Source organism: Crinia signifera, chromosome 1 (assembly GCF_055691185.1).
Source record: "Crinia signifera chromosome 1, ASM5569118v1, whole genome shotgun sequence".
Lineage (NCBI taxonomy): Eukaryota > Metazoa > Chordata > Amphibia > Anura > Myobatrachidae > Crinia > Crinia signifera.
Genome location: NC_139217.1, coordinates 478,167,601 through 478,189,379, shown reverse-complemented (window position 1 = coordinate 478,189,379; position 21,779 = coordinate 478,167,601). Strand labels below are relative to the sequence as shown.

The window sequence follows — 21,779 nt, the reverse complement described above, 5'->3', positions numbered from 1 at the left end:
GTGCTCAGCATCATGACACCACGCACCCAGAGGACGCAGGTGCTCAGCATTATGATACCACGCACCCAGAGGATGCAAGAGCTCAGCATTATGATACCACACACCCAGAGGACACAGGTGCTCAGCATTATGATACCACACACCCAGAGGACGCAGGTGCTCAGCATCATGACACCACACACCCAGAGGACACAGGTGCTCAGCATTATGATACCACGCACCCAGAGGACGCAGGTGCTCAGCATCATGACACCACGCACCCAGAGGACGCAGGTGCTCAGCATCACGACACTACGCACCCAGAGGACGCAGGTGCTCAGCATCACGACACCACGCACCCAGAGGACGCAGGTGCTCAGCATCATGACACTACGCACCCAGAGGACGCAGGTGCTCAGCATCACGACACCACGCACCCAGAGGACACAAGTGCTCAGCATCATGACACCACGCACCCAGAGGATGCAAGAGCTCAGCATTATGATATCATGCACCCAGAGGACGCAGGTGCTCAGCGTCATGATACCACGCACCCAGAGGACGCAGGTGCTCAGCATCATGACACCACGCACCCAGAGGATGCAAGAGCTCAGCATTATGATATCATGCACCCAGAGGACGCAGGTGCTCAGCATCATGATACCACGCACCCAGAGGACGCAGGTGCTCAGCATCATGACACCACACACCCAGAGGACACAGGTGCTCAGCATTATGATACCACGCACCCAGAGGATGCAAGAGCTCAGCATTATGATACCACGCACCCAGAGGATGCAAGAGCTCAGCATTATGATACCACGCACCCAGAGGACGCAGGTGCTCAGCATTATGATACCACGCACCCAGAGGACGCAGGTGCTCAGCATTATGACACCACGCACCCAGAGGACACAGGTGCTCAGCATTATGATACCACGCACCCAGAGGATGCAAGAGCTCAGCATTATGACACCACGCACCCAGAGGACACAGGTGCTCAGCATTATGATACCACGCACCCAGAGGATGCAAGAGCTCAGCATTATGATATCATGCACCCAGAGGACGCAGGTGCTCAGCGTCATGATACCACGCACCCAGAGGACGCAGGTGCTCAGCATCATGACACCACGCACCCAGAGGACGCAGGTGCTCAGCATCATGATACCACGCACCCAGAGGACGCAGGTGCTCAGCATCATGACACCACGCACCCAGAGGACACAGGTGCTCAGCATCATGACACCATGCACCCAGAGGACGCAAGTGCTCAGCATTATGATATCACGCACCCAGAGGACGCAGGTGCTCAGCATCATGATACCATGCACCCAGAGGATGCAGGTGCTCAGCATCATGATACCATGCACCCAGAGGATGCAGGTGCTCAGCATCATGACACTACGCACCCAGAGGATGCAGGTGCTCAGCATCATGACACCACGCACCCAGAGGACGCAGGTGCTCAGCATTATGATACCACGCACCCAGAGGATGCAAGAGCTCAGCATTATGATACCACACACCCAGAGGACACAGGTGCTCAGCATTATGATACCACACACCCAGAGGACGCAGGTGCTCAGCATCATGACACCACACACCCAGAGGACACAGGTGCTCAGCATTATGATACCACGCACCCAGAGGACGCAGGTGCTCAGCATCATGACACCACGCACCCAGAGGACGCAGGTGCTCAGCATCACGACACTACGCACCCAGAGGACGCAGGTGCTCAGCATCACGACACCACGCACCCAGAGGACGCAGGTGCTCAGCATCATGACACTACGCACCCAGAGGACGCAGGTGCTCAGCATCACGACACCACGCACCCAGAGGACACAGGTGCTCAGCATCATGACACCACAAACCCAGAGGACGCAGGTGCTCAGCATCATGATACCACGCACAAGAGGACGCAGGTGCTCAGCATTATGATACCACGCACCCAGAGGACGCAGGTGCTCAGCATCATGACACCACGCACCCAGAGGACGCAGGTGCTCAGCATCATGATACCAGACTCCCAGAGGACGCAGGTGCTCAGCATCATGACACCACACACCCAGAGGATGCAAGAGCTCAGCATTAGGATACCACGCACCCAGAGGACGCAGGAGCTCAGCATTATGATACCACGCACCCAGAGGACGCAGGTGCTCAGCGTCATGACACCACGCACCCAGAGGACGCAGGTGCTCAGCATCATGACACCACGCACCCAGAGGACGCAGGTGCTCAGCATCATGACACCACACACCCAGAGGACGCAGGTGCTCAGCATTAGGATACCACGCACCCAGAGGACGCAGGAGCTCAGCATTATGATACCACGCACCCAGAGGACGCAGGTGCTCAGCGTCATGACACCACGCACCCAGAGGACGCAGGTGCTCAGCATCATGACACCACGCACCCAGAGGACGCAGGTGCTCAGCATCATGACACCACGCACCCAGAGGACGCAGGTGCTCAGCGTCATGACACCACGCACCCAGAGGACGCAGGTGCTCAGCATCATGACACCACAAACCCAGAGGACGCAGGTGCTCAGCATCATGATACCACGCACAAGAGGACGCAGGTGCGCAGCATCATGATACCACGCACCCAGAGGACGCAGGTGCTCAGCATCATGATACCAGACTCCCAGAGGACGCAGGTGCTCAGCATCATGATACCACGCACTCAGAGGACGCAGGTGCTCAGCATCATGACACCAGACACCCAGAGGACGCAGGTGCTCAGCATTATGATATCATGCACCCAGAGGACACAGGTGCTCAGCATCATGATATCATGCACCCAGAGGACGCAGGTGCTCAGCATTATGATACCACGCACCCAGAGGACGCAAGTGCTCAGCATCATGATACCACACACCCAGAGGACGCAGGTGCTCAGCATTATGACACCACGCACCCAGATGACGCAGGTGCTCAGCATCATGATACCACACACCCAGAGGACGCAGGTGCTCAGCATTATGACACCACGCACCCAGAGGACGCAGGTGCTCAGCATCATAACACCACGCACCCAGAGGACGCAAGTGCTCAGCATCATAACACCACGCACCCAGAGGACGCAGGTGCTCAGCATCATGATACCACACACCCAGAGGACGCAGGTGCTCAGCATCATGATACCACGCACCCAGAGGACGCAGGTGCTCAGCATCATGACACCACGCACCCAGATGACGCAGGTGCTCAGCATCATGACACCACGCACCCAGAGGACGCAGGTGCTCAGCATTATGATACCACGCACCCAGAGGACGCAGGTGCTCAGCATTATGACACTACGCACCCAGAGGACGCAGGTGCTCAGCATTATGATACCACGCACCCAGAGGACGCAGGTGCTCAGCATCATGATACCACGCACCCAGAGGACGCAGGTGCTCAGCATTATGATACCACGCACCCAGAGGACGCAGGTGCTCAGCATCATGACACCACGCACCCAGAGGACGCAGGTGCTCAGCATTATGATACCACGCACCCAGAGGACGCAGGTGCTCAGCATCATGACACCACGCACCCAGAGGACGCAGGTGCTCAGCATCATGACACCACGCACCCAGAGGACGCAGGTGCTCAGCATCATGATACCACGCACCCAGAGGACGCAGGTGCTCAGCATTATGATACCACGCACCCAGAGGATGCAAGAGCTCAGCATTATGACACCACGCACCCAGAGGACGCAGGTGCTCAGCATCATGACACCACGCACCCAGAGGACGCAGGTGCTCAGCATCATGACACCACGCACCCAGAGGATGCAGGTGCTCAGCATCATGACACCACGCACCCAGAGGACGCAGGTGCTCAGCATCATGATACCACGCACCCAGAGGACGCAGGTGCTCAGCATCATGATACCACGCACCCAGATGACGCAGGTGCTCAGCATCATGACACCACGCACCCAGATGACGCAGGTGCTCAGCATCATGACACCACGCACCCAGAGGACGCAGGTGCTCAGCATTATGATACCACGCACCCAGAGGACGCAGGTGCTCAGCATTATGACACTACGCACCCAGAGGACGCAGGTGCTCAGCATTATGATACCACGCACCCAGAGGACGCAGGTGCTCAGCATCATGATACCACGCACCCAGAGGACGCAGGTGCTCAGCATTATGATACCAAGCACCCAGAGGACGCAGGTGCTCAGCATCATGACACCACGCACCCAGAGGACGCAGGTGCTCAGCATTATGATACCACGCACCCAGAGGACGCAGGTGCTCAGCATCATGACACCACGCACCCAGAGGACGCAGGTGCTCAGCATCATGACACCACGCACCCAGAGGACGCAGGTGCTCAGCATCATGATACCACGCACCCAGAGGACGCAGGTGCTCAGCATTATAATACCACGCACCCAGAGGATGCAAGAGCTCAGCATTATGACACCACGCACCCAGAGGACGCAGGTGCTCAGCATCATGACACCACGCACCCAGAGGACGCAGGTGCTCAGCATCATGACACCACGCACCCAGAGGATGCAGGTGCTCAGCATCATGACACCACGCACCCAGAGGACGCAGGTGCTCAGCATCATGATACCACGCACCCAGAGGACGCAGGTGCTCAGCATCATGATACCACGCACCCAGAGGACGCAGGTGCTCAGCATCATGACACCACGCACCCAGAGGACGCAGGTGCTCAGCATTATGATACCACGCACCCAGAGGACGCAGGTGCTCAGCATCATGACACCACACACCCAGAGGACGCAGGTGCTCAGCATCATGACACCACGCACCCAGAGGACGCAGGTGCTCAGCATCATGATACCACGCACCCAGAGGACACAGGTGCTCAGCATCATGATACCACGCACCCAGAGGACGCAGGTGCTCAGCATCATGATACCACGCACCCAGAGGACACAGGTGCTCAGCATCATGACACCACGCACCCAGAGGACGCAGGTGCTCAGCATCATGACACCACACACCCAGAGGACGCAGGTGCTCAGCATCATAACACCACACACCCAGAGGACGCAGGAGCTCAGCATCATGATACCACGCACCCAGAGGACGCAGGTGCACAGCATTATAATACCACGCACCCAGAGGATGCAAGAGCTCAGCATTATGATATCATGCACCCAGAGGACGCAGGTGCTTAGCATCATGATATCATGCACCCAGAGGACGCAGGTGCTCAGCATCATAACACCACACACCCAGAGGACGCAGGAGCTCAGCATCATGATACCACGCACCCAGAGGACGCAGGTGCACAGCATTATAATACCACGCACCCAGAGGATGCAAGAGCTCAGCATTATGATATCATGCACCCAGAGGACGCAGGTGCTCAGCATCATGATACCACGCACCCAGAGGACGCAGGTGCTCAGCATCATGACACCACGCACCCAGAGGACACAGGTGCTCAGCATCATGATACCACGCACCCAGAGGACGCAGGTGCTCAGCATTATGATACCACGCACCCAGAGGACGCAGGTGCTCAGCATTATGACACCACGCACCCAGAGGAAGTAGGTGCTCAGCATCATGATACCACGCACCCAGAGGACGCAGGTGCTCAGCATCATGATACCACGCACCCAGAGGACGCAGGTGCTCAGCATCATAACACTACGCACCCAGAGGACGCAGGTGCTCAGCATCATGTCACCACGCACCCAGAGGACGCAGGTGCTCAGCATCATGATACCACGCACCCAGAGGACGCAGGTGCTCAGCATCATAACACCACGCACCCAGAGGATGCAAGAGCTCAGCATTATGATATCATGCACCCAGAGGACACAGGTGCTCAGCATCATGACACCACGCACCCAGAGGACACAGGTGCTCAGCATTATGACACCACGCACCCAGAGGACGCAGGTGCTCAGCATCATGACACCACGCACCCAGAGGACACAGGTGCTCAGCATCATGATACCACGCACCCAGAGGACGCAAGTGCTCAGCATCATGACACTACGCACCCAGAGGATGCAGGTGCTCAGCATCATGACACCACGCACCCAGAGGACACAGGTGCTCAGCATCATGACACCACGCACCCAGAGGACACAGGTGCTCAGCATTATGATACCACGCACCCAGAGGATGCAAGAGCTCAGCATTATGATATCATGCACCCAGAGGACGCAGGTGCTCAGCATCATGATACCACGCACCCAGAGGACGCAGGTGCTCAGCATCATGACACCACACACCCAGAGGACGCAGGTGCTCAGCATTATGATACCACGCACCCAGAGGACGCAGGTGCTCAGCATTATGATATCATGCACCCAGAGGACGCAGGTGCTCAGCGTCATGATACCACGCACCCAGAGGACGCAGGTGCTCAGCATCATGACACCACACACCCAGAGGACACAGGTGCTCAGCATTATGATACCACGCACCCAGAGGACACAGGTGCTCAGCATTATGATACCACGCACCCAGAGGATGCAAGAGCTCAGCATCATGATACCACGCACCCAGAGGACACAGGTGCTCAGCATTATGATACCACGCACCCAGAGGACACAGGTGCTCAGCATTATGATACCACGCACCCAGAGGATGCAAGAGCTCAGCATTATGATACCACGCACCCAGAGGACGCAGGTGCTCAGCATCATGACACCACACACCCAGAGGACACAGGTGCTCAGCATCATGACACCACGCACCCAGAGGACGCAGGTGCTCAGCATCATGACACTACGCACCCAGAGGACGCAGGTGCTCAGCATTATGATACCACGCACCCAGAGGATGCAAGAGCTCAGCATTATGATACCACGCACCCAGAGGACGCAGGTGCTCAGCATCATGACACCACACACCCAGAGGACACAGGTGCTCAGCATCATGACACCACGCACCCAGAGGACGCAGGTGCTCAGCATCATGACACTACGCACCCAGAGGACGCAGGTGCTCAGCATCATGATACCACGCACCCAGAGGACGCAGGTGCTCAGCGTCATGTTACCACGCACCAAGAGGACGCAGGTGCTCAGCATCATGACACCACACACCCAGAGGACACAGGTGCTCAGCATCATGACACCACACACCCAGAGGACACAGGTGCTCAGCATCATGACACCACACACCCAGAGGACGCAGGTGCTCAGCATTATGATACCACACACCCAGAGGACGCAGGTGCTCAGCATCATGACACCACACACCCAGAGGACACAGGTGCTCAGCATTATGATACCACGCACCCAGAGGATGCAAGAGCTCAGCATTATGATACCACACACCCAGAGGACACAGGTGCTCAGCATTATGATACCACACACCCAGAGGACGCAGGTGCTCAGCATCATGACACCACACACCCAGAGGACACAGGTGCTCAGCATTATGATACCACGCACCCAGAGGATGCAAGAGCTCAGCATTATGATACCACGCACCCAGAGGACGCAGGTGCTCAGCATTATGATACCACGCACCCAGAGGACGCAGGTGCTCAGCATTATGATACCACGCACCCAGAGGACACAGGTGCTCAGCATTATGATACCACGCACCCAGAGGATGCAAGAGCTCAGCATTATGACACCACGCACCCAGAGGACACAGGTGCTCAGCATCATGACACCACGCACCCAGAGGACACAGGTGCTCAGCATTATGATACCACGCACCCAGAGGATGCAAGAGCTCAGCATTATGATATCATGCACCCAGAGGACGCAGGTGCTCAGCGTCATGATACCACGCACCCAGAGGACGCAGGTGCTCAGCATCATGACACCACGCACCCAGAGGATGCAAGAGCTCAGCATTATGATATCATGCACCCAGAGGACGCAGGTGCTCAGCATCATGATACCACGCACCCAGAGGACGCAGGTGCTCAGCATCATGACACCACACACCCAGAGGACACAGGTGCTCAGCATTATGATACCACGCACCCAGAGGATGCAAGAGCTCAGCATTATGATACCACGCACCCAGAGGATGCAAGAGCTCAGCATTATGATACCACGCACCCAGAGGACGCAGGTGCTCAGCATTATGATACCACGCACCCAGAGGACGCAGGTGCTCAGCATTATGACACCACGCACCCAGAGGACACAGGTGCTCAGCATTATGATACCACGCACCCAGAGGATGCAAGAGCTCAGCATTATGACACCACGCACCCAGAGGACACAGGTGCTCAGCATTATGATACCACGCACCCAGAGGATGCAAGAGCTCAGCATTATGATATCATGCACCCAGAGGACGCAGGTGCTCAGCGTCATGATACCACGCACCCAGAGGACGCAGGTGCTCAGCATCATGACACCACGCACCCAGAGGACGCAGGTGCTCAGCATCATGATACCACGCACCCAGAGGACGCAGGTGCTCAGCATCATGACACCACGCACCCAGAGGACACAGGTGCTCAGCATCATGACACCATGCACCCAGAGGACGCAAGTGCTCAGCATTATGATATCACGCACCCAGAGGACGCAGGTGCTCAGCATCATGATACCATGCACCCAGAGGATGCAGGTGCTCAGCATCATGATACCACGCACCCAGAGGACGCAGGTGCTCAGCATCATGACACCACGCACCCAGAGGACGCAGGTGCTCAGCATCATGACACCACGCACCCAGAGGACGCAGGTGCTCAGCGTCATGACACCACGCACCCAGAGGACGCAGGTGCTCAGCATCATGATACCACGCACCCAGAGGACGCAGGTGCTCAGCATTATGATACCACGCACCCAGAGGATGCAAGAGCTCAGCATTATGACACCACGCACCCAGAGGACGCAGGTGCTCAGCATCATGACACCACGCACCCAGAGGACGCAGGTGCTCAGCATCATGACACCACGCACCCAGAGGATGCAGGTGCTCAGCATCATGACACCACGCACCCAGAGGACGCAGGTGCTCAGCATCATGATACCACGCACCCAGAGGACGCAGGTGCTCAGCATCATGATACCACGCACCCAGATGACGCAGGTGCTCAGCATCATGACACCACGCACCCAGATGACGCAGGTGCTCAGCATCATGACACCACGCACCCAGATGACGCAGGTGCTCAGCATCATGACACCACGCACCCAGAGGACGCAGGTGCTCAGCATTATGATACCACGCACCCAGAGGACGCAGGTGCTCAGCATTATGACACTACGCACCCAGAGGACGCAGGTGCTCAGCATTATGATACCACGCACCCAGAGGACGCAGGTGCTCAGCATCATGATACCACGCACCCAGAGGACGCAGGTGCTCAGCATTATGATACCACGCACCCAGAGGACGCAGGTGCTCAGCATCATGACACCACGCACCCAGAGGACGCAGGTGCTCAGCATTATGATACCACGCACCCAGAGGACGCAGGTGCTCAGCATCATGACACCACGCACCCAGAGGACGCAGGTGCTCAGCATCATGACACCACGCACCCAGAGGACGCAGGTGCTCAGCATCATGATACCACGCACCCAGAGGACGCAGGTGCTCAGCATTATAATACCACGCACCCAGAGGATGCAAGAGCTCAGCATTATGACACCACGCACCCAGAGGACGCAGGTGCTCAGCATCATGACACCACGCACCCAGAGGACGCAGGTGCTCAGCATCATGACACCACGCACCCAGAGGATGCAGGTGCTCAGCATCATGACACCACGCACCCAGAGGACGCAGGTGCTCAGCATCATGATACCACGCACCCAGAGGACGCAGGTGCTCAGCATCATGATACCACGCACCCAGAGGACGCAGGTGCTCAGCATCATGACACCACGCACCCAGAGGACGCAGGTGCTCAGCATTATGATACCACGCACCCAGAGGACGCAGGTGCTCAGCATCATGACACCACACACCCAGAGGACGCAGGTGCTCAGCATCATGACACCACGCACCCAGAAGACGCAGGTGCTCAGCATCATGATACCACGCACCCAGAGGACACAGGTGCTCAGCATCATGATACCACGCACCCAGAGGACGCAGGTGCTCAGCATCATGATACCACGCACCCAGAGGACACAGGTGCTCAGCATCATGACACCACGCACCCAGAGGACGCAGGTGCTCAGCATCATGACACCACACACCCAGAGGACGCAGGTGCTCAGCATCATAACACCACACACCCAGAGGACGCAGGAGCTCAGCATCATGATACCACGCACCCAGAGGACGCAGGTGCACAGCATTATAATACCACGCACCCAGAGGATGCAAGAGCTCAGCATTATGATATCATGCACCCAGAGGACGCAGGTGCTTAGCATCACGATATCATGCACCCAGAGGACGCAGGTGCTCAGCATCATAACACCACACACCCAGAGAACGCAGGAGCTCAGCATCATGATACCACGCACCCAGAGGACGCAGGTGCACAGCATTATAATACCACGCACCCAGAGGATGCAAGAGCTCAGCATTATGATATCATGCACCCAGAGGACGCAGGTGCTCAGCATCATGATACCACGCACCCAGAGGACGCAGGTGCTCAGCATCATGACACCACGCACCCAGAGGACACAGGTGCTCAGCATCATGATACCACGCACCCAGAGGACGCAGGTGCTCAGCATTATGATACCACGCACCCAGAGGACGCAGGTGCTCAGCATTATGACACCACGCACCCAGAGGAAGCAGGTGCTCAGCATCATGATACCACGCACCCAGAGGACGCAGGTGCTCAGCATCATGATACCACGCACCCAGAGGACGCAGGTGCTCAGCATCATAACACTACGCACCCAGAGGACGCAGGTGCTCAGCATCATGTCACCACGCACCCAGAGGACGCAGGTGCTCAGCATCATGATACCACGCACCCAGAGGACGCAGGTGCTCAGCATCATAACACCACGCACCCAGAGGACGCAGGTGCTCAGCATCATGATATCATGCACCCAGAGGACGCAGGTGCTCAGCATCATGACACCACGCACCCAGAGGACGCAGGTGCTCAGCATCACGACACCACGCACCCAGAGGACGCAGGTGCTCAGCATCATGATACCACGCACCCAGAGGACGCAGGTGCTCAGCATTATGATACCACGCACCCAGAGGACGCAGGTGCTCAGCATCATGATATCACGCACCCAGAGGACGCAGGTGCTCAGCATTATGATACCACGCACCCAGAGGACGCAGGTGCTCAGCGTCATGATACCACGCACCCAGAGGACGCAGGTGCTCAGCATCATGATACCACGCACCCAGAGGACGCAGGTGCTCAGCATCATGATACCACGCACCCAGAGGACGCAGGTGCTCAGCGTCATGATACCACGCACCCAGAGGACGCAGGTGCTCAGCGTCATGATACCACGCACCCAGAGGACGCAGTTTCTCAGCATCATGACACCACACACCCAGAGGACGCAGGTGCTCAGCATCATGACACCACGCACCCAGAGGACGCAGGTGCTCAGCATTATAATACCACGCACCCAGAGGATGCAAGAGCTCAGCATTATGATATCATGCACCCAGAGGACGCAGGTGCTTAGCATCATGATATCATGCACCCAGAGGACGCAGGTGCTCAGCATCATAACACCACGCACCCAGAGGACGCAGGTGCACAGCATTATAATACCACGCACCCAGAGGATGCAAGAGCTCAGCATTATGATATCATGCACCCAGAGGACGCAGGTGCTCAGCATCATGATACCACGCACCCAGAGGACGCAGGTGCTCAGCATCATGACACCACGCACCCAGAGGACACAGGTGCTCAGCATCATGATACCACGCACCCAGAGGACGCAGGTGCTCAGCATCATGATACCACGCACCCAGAGGACGCAGGTGCTCAGCATTATGATACCACGCACCCAGAGGACGCAGGTGCTCAGCATTATGACACCACGCACCCAGAGGAAGCAGGTGCTCAGCATCATGATACCACGCACCCAGAGGACGCAGGTGCTCAGCATCATGATACCACGCACCCAGAGGACGCAGGTGCTCAGCATCATAACACTACGCACCCAGAGGACGCAGGTGCTCAGCATCATGACACCACGCACCCAGAGGACGCAGGTGCTCAGCATCATGATACCACGCACCCAGAGGACGCAGGTGCTCAGCATCATAACACCACGCACCCAGAGGACGCAGGTGCTCAGCATCATGATATCATGCACCCAGAGGACGCAGGTGCTCAGCATCATGACACCACGCACCCAGAGGACGCAGGTGCTCAGCATCACGACACCACGCACCCAGAGTACGCAGGTGCTCAGCATCATGATACCACGCACCCAGAGGACGCAGGTGCTCAGCATTATGATACCACGCACCCAGAGGACGCAGGTGCTCAGCATCATGATATCACGCACCCAGAGGACGCAGGTGCTCAGCATTATGATACCACGCACCCAGAGGACGCAGGTGCTCAGCGTCATGATACCACGCACCCAGAGGACGCAGGTGCTCAGCATCATGATACCACGCACCCAGAGGACGCAGGTGCTCAGCATCATGACACCACGCACCCAGAGGACGCAAGTGCTCAGCATTATGATACCACGCACCCAGAGGACGCAGGTGCTCAGCATCATGACACCACGCACCCAGAGGACGCAGGTGCTCAGCATCATGACACTACGCACCCAGAGGACGCAGGTGCTCAGCATTATGATACCACGCACCCAGAGGACGCAGGTGCTCAGCATCATGATACCACGCACCCAGAGGACGCAGGTGCTCAGCATCATGACACCACACACCCAGAGGATTCAGGTGCTCAGCATCATGATACCACGCACCCAGAGGACGCAGGTGCTCAGCATCATGACACCACGCACCCAGAGGACGCAAGTGCTCAGCATCATGATACCACGCACCCAGAGGACGCAGGTGCTCAGCATCATGACACCACGCACCCAGAGGACGCAAGTGCTCAGCATTATGATACCACGCACCCAGAGGACGCAGGTGCTCAGCATCATGACACCACGCACCCAGAGGACGCAGGTGCTCAGCATCATGACACTACGCACCCAGAGGACGCAAGTGCTCAGCATCATGATACCACGCACCCAGAGGACGCAGGTGCTCAGCATCATGACACTACGCACCCAGAGGACGCAGGTGCTCAGCATTATGACACCACGCACCCAGAGGATGCAGGTGCTCAGCATCATGGTACCACACACCCAGAGGACGCAGGAGCTCAGCATCATGACACCACGCACCCAGAGGACGCAAGTGCTCAGCATTATGATACCACGCACCCAGAGGACGCAGGTGCTCAGCATCATGACACCACACACCCAGGGGACGCAGGTGCTCAGCATCATGACACCACACACCCAGAGGACGCAGGTGCTCAGCATCATGACACCACACACCCAGGGGACGCAGGTGCTCAGCGTCATGATATCATGCACCCAGAGGACGCAGGTGCTCAGCATCATTATACCACACACCCAGAGGACGCAGGTGCTCAGCATCATGATACCACGCACCCAGAGGACGCAGGTGCGCAGCATCATGATACCACGCACCCAGAGGACGCAGGAGCTCAGCATCATGACACCACGCACCCAGAGGTAACTAGACATAACTTTGGCATCAGGATGAAGAGAGAGTTGGGAAGTATCAGGGCTCATGGTGCAGATACACACAGAAGTAATGAATAGGGATCTGCTACGTAGTGTGAGAGAGCTGACTGCACAGAATCTAGTACATGTGGACAGACTGCAGGTCCTGGATATCATATCAGCTCTGAATAAGGAAAATGGCAGCTCACCTGGTTCTGAAAGCCGACCATCCGCATGGCATTGCACATCCTCTCGTATCCTGCAACCCAGCTCCCGGAATCACTCTCTTCCCAGCCTTGGCCAATGTACCTGTAGGACAGGAGACAATTCATTTAGATTCATCGGTGGCATCTTCATCATCTGCAGCCTATCTACAGAACTATTGTGGAATATCAGCTTTTGTCATTTCTGCAGCAATGTACAGGCACTTAGTAAGACGAAGTCAGCCAAATGCCAGTGTACCTGAGACGCTGTGATGCTGGCAACCAAATGTCAGTGTACCTGAGACGCTGTGATGCTGGCAACCAAATGTCAGTGTACCTGAGACGCTGTGATGCTGGCAACCAAATGCAGCCAAAGTTATTGTCAGTGTAGCACATATATAGCCGCACTCAGGATGGCAGGGTAGCAGTCAGTGCAGCGGAACATGACGGGAGGAATATACTTGGGCACATATATAGCAGCACACAGGAGGAGGGCATGGAAACCATCAGTGCAGCGGAATGTAACGGGCGTAATATCCATGGGCACATATATAGCAGAACACAGGAGGAGGGCAGGGTAGCAGTCAGTGCAGTGGAACATGACGGGAGGAATATCCATGGGCACATATATAGCAGCACACAGGAGGGGGGCATGGAAACCATCAGTGCAGCGGAATGTAACGGGCGTAATATCCATGGGCACATCGATAGCAGTACACAGGAGGAGGGCAGGGTAGCCATCAGTGCAGCGGAACATGACGGGATGAATATACATGGGCACATATATAGCAGCACACAGGATGGCAGGGTAGCAGTCAGTGCAGCGGAACGTGATGGGAGGAATATCCATGGGCACATATATAGCAGTACACAGGAGGAGGGCAGGGTAGCAGTCAGTGCAGCGGAAAGTAACGGGCGTAATATCCATGGGCACATATATAGCAGAACACAGGAGGAGGGCAGGGTAGCCATCAGTGCAGCGGAACGTGACGGGAGGAATATCCATGGGCACATATATAGCAGCACACAGGAGGAGGGCATGGAAACCATCAGTGCAGCGGAAAGTAACGGGCGTAATATCCATGGGCACATATATAGCAGAACACAGGAGGAGGGCAGGGTAGCAGTCAGTGCAGTGGAACATGACGGGAGGAATATCCATGGGCACATATATAGCAGCACACAGGAGGGGGGCATGGAAACCATCAGTGCAGCGGAATGTAACGGGCGTAATATCCATGGGCACATCGATAGCAGTACACAGGAGGAGGGCAGGGTAGCCATCAGTGCAGCGGAACATGACGGGATGAATATACATGGGCACATATATAGCAGCACACAGGAGGAGGGCAGGGTAGCAGTCAGTGCAGCGGAACGTGACAGGGGAATATCCATGGGCACATATATAGCAGCACACAGGATGGCAGGGTAGCAGTCAGTGCAGCGGAACGTGATGGGAGGAATATCCATGGGCACATATATAGCAGTACACAGGAGGAGGGCAGGGTAGCAGTCAGTGCAGCGGAACGTTTTGGGAGGAATATCCATGGGCATATAATAAAACATGGTGTCAACCTGTAAAATTGCGGAAAGTTGTGCAAACAAGACCAAAGGGTGCTCTACACAGCAGTCATAGATGCTCCATGAACGGCAGCCCACGAAGGCCTCACTGAATGAGCAAAAATAACTGATGGAAGCCTCTTATACTTGGCCAGGTAAGCCAGTTTAATTGCCAGGCAACTTAAGAGGGTCATCAGCTCTTTGGAGGCAAGCTATCCACAAGGATGCACAAGGAAGTTTTCCTGTCCGTAGATGTGCAGAGCGCATACCATATCTAGGTAACTTGAATCCCCTGCCAAGGCTAGAACCACAATGGGTTTGTTGATGTGCAACGAAGATACCAGCTTCATTAATAAATCTAACTGGGTCCGCAGTTCCACCCGATCCTCGTGAAAGACCAGGTAGGGGGAACGTCAGAGAAAAAAACACCAGGTTGACAAGTGCAAATCTTCCGACTGATGGTTCAAACGTATCCAACTGAGGGAAGAATATATCTAGCCGCAGACTTGAACCCAAGTATAGCCCACAGCAGCTCTCAACCAGGGTGAGGTATAATTAGATGTATTCTTGTTTAACCCAGAAACATTTGCTGTGGTCTTTATTGTTTTAAATAATTTTACTAACTTTTTTATGATACTTGCGCCAAGCCATTCATTTCCATGCATTATCTATAGGAGGATGTGTGTCTCCTTTATGAATAAGAAGGCTGCAGTATCAATTTATTGCGCTTCTTCCCTAAAAATAATTTATCTTATTTATATATGTGGGAAGGCTAAAACAAGGACAAATGCAATGGTTCAGTAGGAGCCGTAAAACAGTGGCTAAAGTCTTAAGACACCATTCAGAAATGTTTTGACTTCAGGAAGTAGGGCCAGATGTCAGTGAAAAGATGAACAGTGCCGAAACCTGGAGGGCACAAGGGGTCATCACCCGCACATGCAGAGGGGCTTTCCGAGTACCTAGAAACCCCCCTGCCTGCCAATCCATCGGCCCAGCTGTCCTATACCTGTATGAAACAGCTGCCTGCTCTAGAGAACATCAAATTGATCTGAGGAACCCCCCACCTCCAACGCTGAGGTAGTTGTTGAAAGATATAAGCGTAAAGCCATTCTCCTGGGCAGAGATCCTGATGACTGAGGTAATCTGCCTCCCAATTTTCCATACCAGGAAAGAAGAATGCTGACAGTCCTGTTGCATAGCGTTCAACCACAATAAGATCAGACAGACCTTCTGAATCAGTCCACGACTGCGAGTCTCTTCTTAAGAGTTGATATGTCACAGCCGCGGCGTTGAGTGACTGAAATCTGATGGTACATCCCCGCAGGAGATGTTTCTCCTGCCCCAGAAGCAGTTGTATAGCCCGAAGCTCCAGGATGTTAGACAGCTTGGTCTCTTGTTTTGACCACTGACCTTGGAACTGGCGATCCAAGACAACAGCAAAATCAACCCCAGGAACAACAATCTTTGAGACGGCAACAGCTGGGATTTTTGGAAGTTTATTATCCATCCAAGCTGAAAACAATATGACTAAAATGCATCCTGTAGTAAGCTTTTACCTTGAAGGTGCTGTGAGGAAATCATCTAGGTATGACATATCATAAGCCCTTGTAGATGTAGCTCCGATACCATGCAGGCCATGATTTCAGAACCGCTGGGCTGATGACAGGCCAAAGGGGAGGGTTCTGAACTGATACTGAAGATCCAGGACTGCAAACCTGAGAAACCTTTGATGCAGTTTCCAAATGTGTATGAGATATGCATTTTTTATGTCCAGTGAGATAAAAAAAAATTGCCCTGGTTCGAGGCCGGCAATGACCACCTGAATGGAATACATTTTGAATTAGTAGTAAGCAAGGTATGGGTTCAGGGTCTTAAGATTTAATATAGGCTGTACCGAGCTGTCTGGCTTTGGTACCACACCTGCCACTAACAGTCTTTGTATAGTTGTTATATTAACCTGTTTCTTTTACACCAAAACCACTTAGTCCTGATGAAAAGAACCGGTTTGGAGGTTGAAACGCAAACTATAACTTGTATCTGTCGGACACAATCTGCTGAATTCAGTTGTCCTTGCAATTTTTAAACCACAGAGTTTGAAATCCAGAACACAGGCCCCCCACTCTGGTAGCAGCTAAAGGTAAAAAGGTGGACAATGAGATGAGCTCAGGACCAAAAGTGTAAGGATGGGACTTTACTGCTTTTTAATCTCTAGGTCCGCTTGCCAACAACTGAACCAAAGAGTGCGTCTGGCTGTGGTAACAGATGCTGACATCTTAGAACGTAGGGTCCGGGACAGGAGGAGCCAGCTGAGGTTTGCAGATTCACCCTCGGTCGGGCCACGCGCCAGGCTTTAGCTGTCAACGACGGGCCACCCGGCTGCACGCCAGGCAACGGGAGATCGGCGGGGGCTGGCTCACATGTAAGGGGCATAGCCAAGGGCCTATAGTGTAGGCGGGGGCACGCCCTGCAGGTTAAGTCATTGAAGGTCATTGACAGGTTGCTTGCCTTGTCCACTGTTCTGTCCCTACCCTGCAAAGGTAATTAAGGTGTGGTAAATAAACGGTGGCCAATGATTCAATCCCACATACTGTGTCTGAGCATGATTTCGGTTGGGGGTGAGAGTGAGGTTACAGGAGGAGCACAGCACACTGCCCTCTGCTCCTTAAGAGAGCACATGTAGCCAAGATGGCTCTCAAAGAGGCATAAGGAGGAGGGGCAGTGGTGGACCGAGGTCCGAATGGAGGGAAGGTCAAGGGGCAGGCAGGTATGCCTGACCCCCTTTTCACACATGGAACCCCGGCCAGCCAGTAAGGAGAAGCGGGGGGAGTCTGGCCAGGAGGGGTTTAAATAGCCAAGCCAGTGGGGGAGGCAGCATTCAGCACAAGCAGAGCCAGTGTAAATTCAACTTTATCACGGGCAGACTGTATCTCTCTCTGCTGTAACATCCACATGCTTTTGAACTCTACTTGGTAAATTTGCAACCAAATATCTTCACTGCAGAACATTACCCTTTGTGTGTGGTATTGTCTTATAGGTAAAAACAACCAAATATTGGATCTGTGTAACTCATAACAGTACCTTGCCTGTGTGTAGTGAGGCATTTATTTTTTATTTTAAATAAGATATAGTATCCTGAAATGCCAGAATTATTTTTGTAAGCCACTTTTATTGCTTCGTATTGCAGGGGGTGGGGACTGAGCAGTGGTGCAAGTAGAAAAAATGTCTTAGTGGTACTGTGCTGCGGGAAAATGGGCGTGGCTAGGGGGCGTGTCATGGGCATGGCCATATGACACGAGAGGGAGTGGCTACATGAAAAACTTTAAAACACAATGACATTTCTGTTTGACAGTGCCACATATATATGCCCCCACAGTGCCACACATATGCCCCCACCGTGCCACACATGCCCCCACAGTGCTAAGTATGCCCACAGTGCCCCCACAGTGCTAGGTATGCTCCCAGTGCCACACATAAATCCCCCCACAGTGTCACACATATGCCCCTAGTGCCAGATATGCCTCGAGTGCCAGGAATGCCATCAAAATGCTAAGTATGCCTCCAGTGCCACACATATGCCCCCACAGTGCCAAGTATGCCCCCAATGCCAGATATGCCGCTACAATGCCACACACATGCCCCCCACAGTGCTAGGTATGCCCCCAGTGCCAGATATGCCCCATAATGCCACACATATGCCCCCACAGTGCTAGTTATGCCCCCACAATGCCACACACATGCCCCACACAGTGCTAGGTATGCCCCCAGTGCCAGATATGCCCCATAATGCCACACATATGCCCCCACAGTTCTAGTTATGCCACACACATGCCCCCACAGCGCCAGAAGCCAGCAGCACAAGTAACTCACCCTTCTGACATCTTCTCTCCTCTCCCACCGCTGCTGCTTCTTCTTCCGGGGACAGGGGAGCGCATTGCACGTCTCTCCTTCCCCGGCTTCACTGTGTCCAGGCCGACAGCCAATCCTGATTGGCTGCCGGCCCGCAAGCTATGATTGGCTGAGAGCCCAGTCACAGTGACACAGGGAGGGGAAGCAGAGATGCGCGATGCGCTCCCCTCCCCTCGGCTCCCTTCCCCTCGGCAAGGAATCAGCTGTGGCGGGGTGGCAGAGGCCACGCCCCCCACCACTTAGATATGTGCGCATTAAACACTTTTGTTATGGCGGTACGGGGTACCGGCATAATATGTTTTACCGGTACGCCGTACCACCATACTTACAAGCCCTGGGACTGAGGTAGTAGATTCCAATTATTGGAAATTGGGAACCATGCAATGTTAGAGTATTTTAGTTGTCATTGCATACGGCTGTGGCCGGATTGGCTGTGGCTATAGTTTAGCTGTGGCCCGGTATTGTAGTGGGCCGTTTTAAAGTGGGATAACTGAGTTATAACTACAGCGTTATGCCTGCGGTACACCAAAGGAAAACCGAAGGCAAATAACTACAAACCAACAATAACACACATGGACTGCATTGATACCTCAAGGGTATATAATTCATCTCCAATATGCTCTCAGCATTTCTGTGTTATGCAAACTCTTGTATGATTTGAAAAGTTCCGATGTAATGAATTGATTGTAATTGTTATTACTTGTTTGGGGAAGTTGTTTAGTGAATCATAGTTTAGTGTTGCATTCTGCCTGATGTCTACTCAAACACAGTGCAAATTATCTCATTTGGCCATTAGTGTTCAGGTGTAGCCTGACCTGAACAGACTCATTATATCCTTAGAATTAGTGACGTGCAGATGTGTTGTAACTGATAAAGTGATTTCTGAACAGTAAAAAAGAAAAAACAGACATTGAACATCATCATCAAACAGGTAATTTCAACTTTAGACTTGAATTGTGTACTGCCTGAACATGACTAGGAATAACAGATGTGTGCAAACGCTAGAAGCCTAGGAGACAAAATTCCTGAGCTAATTGAAATACTGACAAGGGATGACCTAGACATTGTGGCTATTACAGAGACATGGTGTAATGAGAACCATGACTGGGACAGATCTATACCAGGATACAATTTATTTAGGAAGAACAGAATGGGAAAAATCTGAGGAGGGGTAGCAATGTATGTAAAGAAAAGCATAAATGCTACAGTAATACAAAACATTAAATAAAAATTTGAGGCCCTTTGGGTGACCATGGGTGAGAAGACATTATTCGTACTGGGGTCATCTATAGGCCACCACGCCAAGGGCAGGATTTGGACAGGAGCCTATTGCTTGATGTCACTAAAATGGATTTAAAGGGAGAGGTCATAATCATGGGAGACTTTAATCTACCTGATGTGAATTGGGAGGAGTCTTTTGCAAGATCATCTACAAGTGGCAAATTTCTAAATTCCCTACAGGGAGCATCTCTCAAGCAATTGGTGAGGGAGACTACTCGCAAATACTCAATATTAGATTTAATACTCACAAATGGTGACAGGATATCAGACATATATGTGGGTGAGAACCTAGGATCCAGTGATCATCAAGCAGTATGGTTTAGTATCAAGGCAGGGTCCAACTCCAGTCACACAAAAACTAAGGTGTTGGATTTTAGGAAGGCTGACTTTGCAAAAATGGGGAGATGTATAAGTGATTCATTAGCGGATTGGAGGAACTTGAAAGGAGTGCAGGAGAGGTGTAAAAAATTAAAAAGTGCAATACTAAAGGCAACGGACCTTTGTATCGATGGGGGTAAGAAAAGTACCAGGAAAAGGAAGCCAGTGTGGTTTACTAAAGAGGTATCAACTAGTGTAAAAGCAAAAAATATGGCCTTTAGGACATACAAGCAGACTCAAAATAATAACGACAAAAAAGTTTATCTTGCCAGATGCAAGGAGGCGAAGAAAGTGATCAGGCGTGCCAAGGCACAAGCTGAGGAGAAAATGGCTCAGTCAGTAGATAAAGGAAGCAAAACTTTAAGTATATAAGTGAAAGGAGAAAATCAAATGGAGGAATAATAAGACTGTGGACAGACACTGAGAATTTGGTGGAGGGAGACAAGGCAATTGCAGATCATCTAAATAATTACTTTTGCTCCGTATTCACTATAGAAGAAGGGAAGGGACCACAGTTAAGTTGCAAGGACATTCATAAAAATAAGGTAGATGGAAGTACATTTACTAGGGAGAAAGTCCTAACAGAACTTTCAAGACTGAAAGTGGATAAATCAATGGGGCCAGACGGAGTGCATCCAAGGATACTAAAAGAACTAAAAGATGTGTTGGTAGCGCCATTAACAGATTTATTCAACCAGTCACTATATAAAGGTGCAGTTCCAGAGGACTGGAGAGTAAAACCATGCTGTTTTGGATCCTGTAAGTTGTTTAATTTAAGATATTCCACTATTCTATATTTTAATAGTGTTTCCATTAACTTCCCTACTACTGATGTAAGCCTCACTGGTCTGTAGTTAC

At 53.3% G+C, this 21,779-nt stretch overlaps 1 protein-coding gene across 1 annotated transcript in view; it reads right to left on the bottom strand.

Moving 5' to 3' along the window:
- The window catches only part of LOC146024716 (myosin-IIIb-like), a 493,994-nt gene that overhangs the window by 296,277 nt on the left and 175,938 nt on the right, over positions 1 to 21,779 (bottom strand). Inside the window, exon 7 of the mRNA XM_083155469.1 lies at positions 13,803 to 13,902. Within this exon, the coding sequence (XP_083011595.1) occupies positions 13,803 to 13,902 (100 nt within the window). The remainder of the gene's footprint in view (positions 1 to 13,802; positions 13,903 to 21,779) is intronic.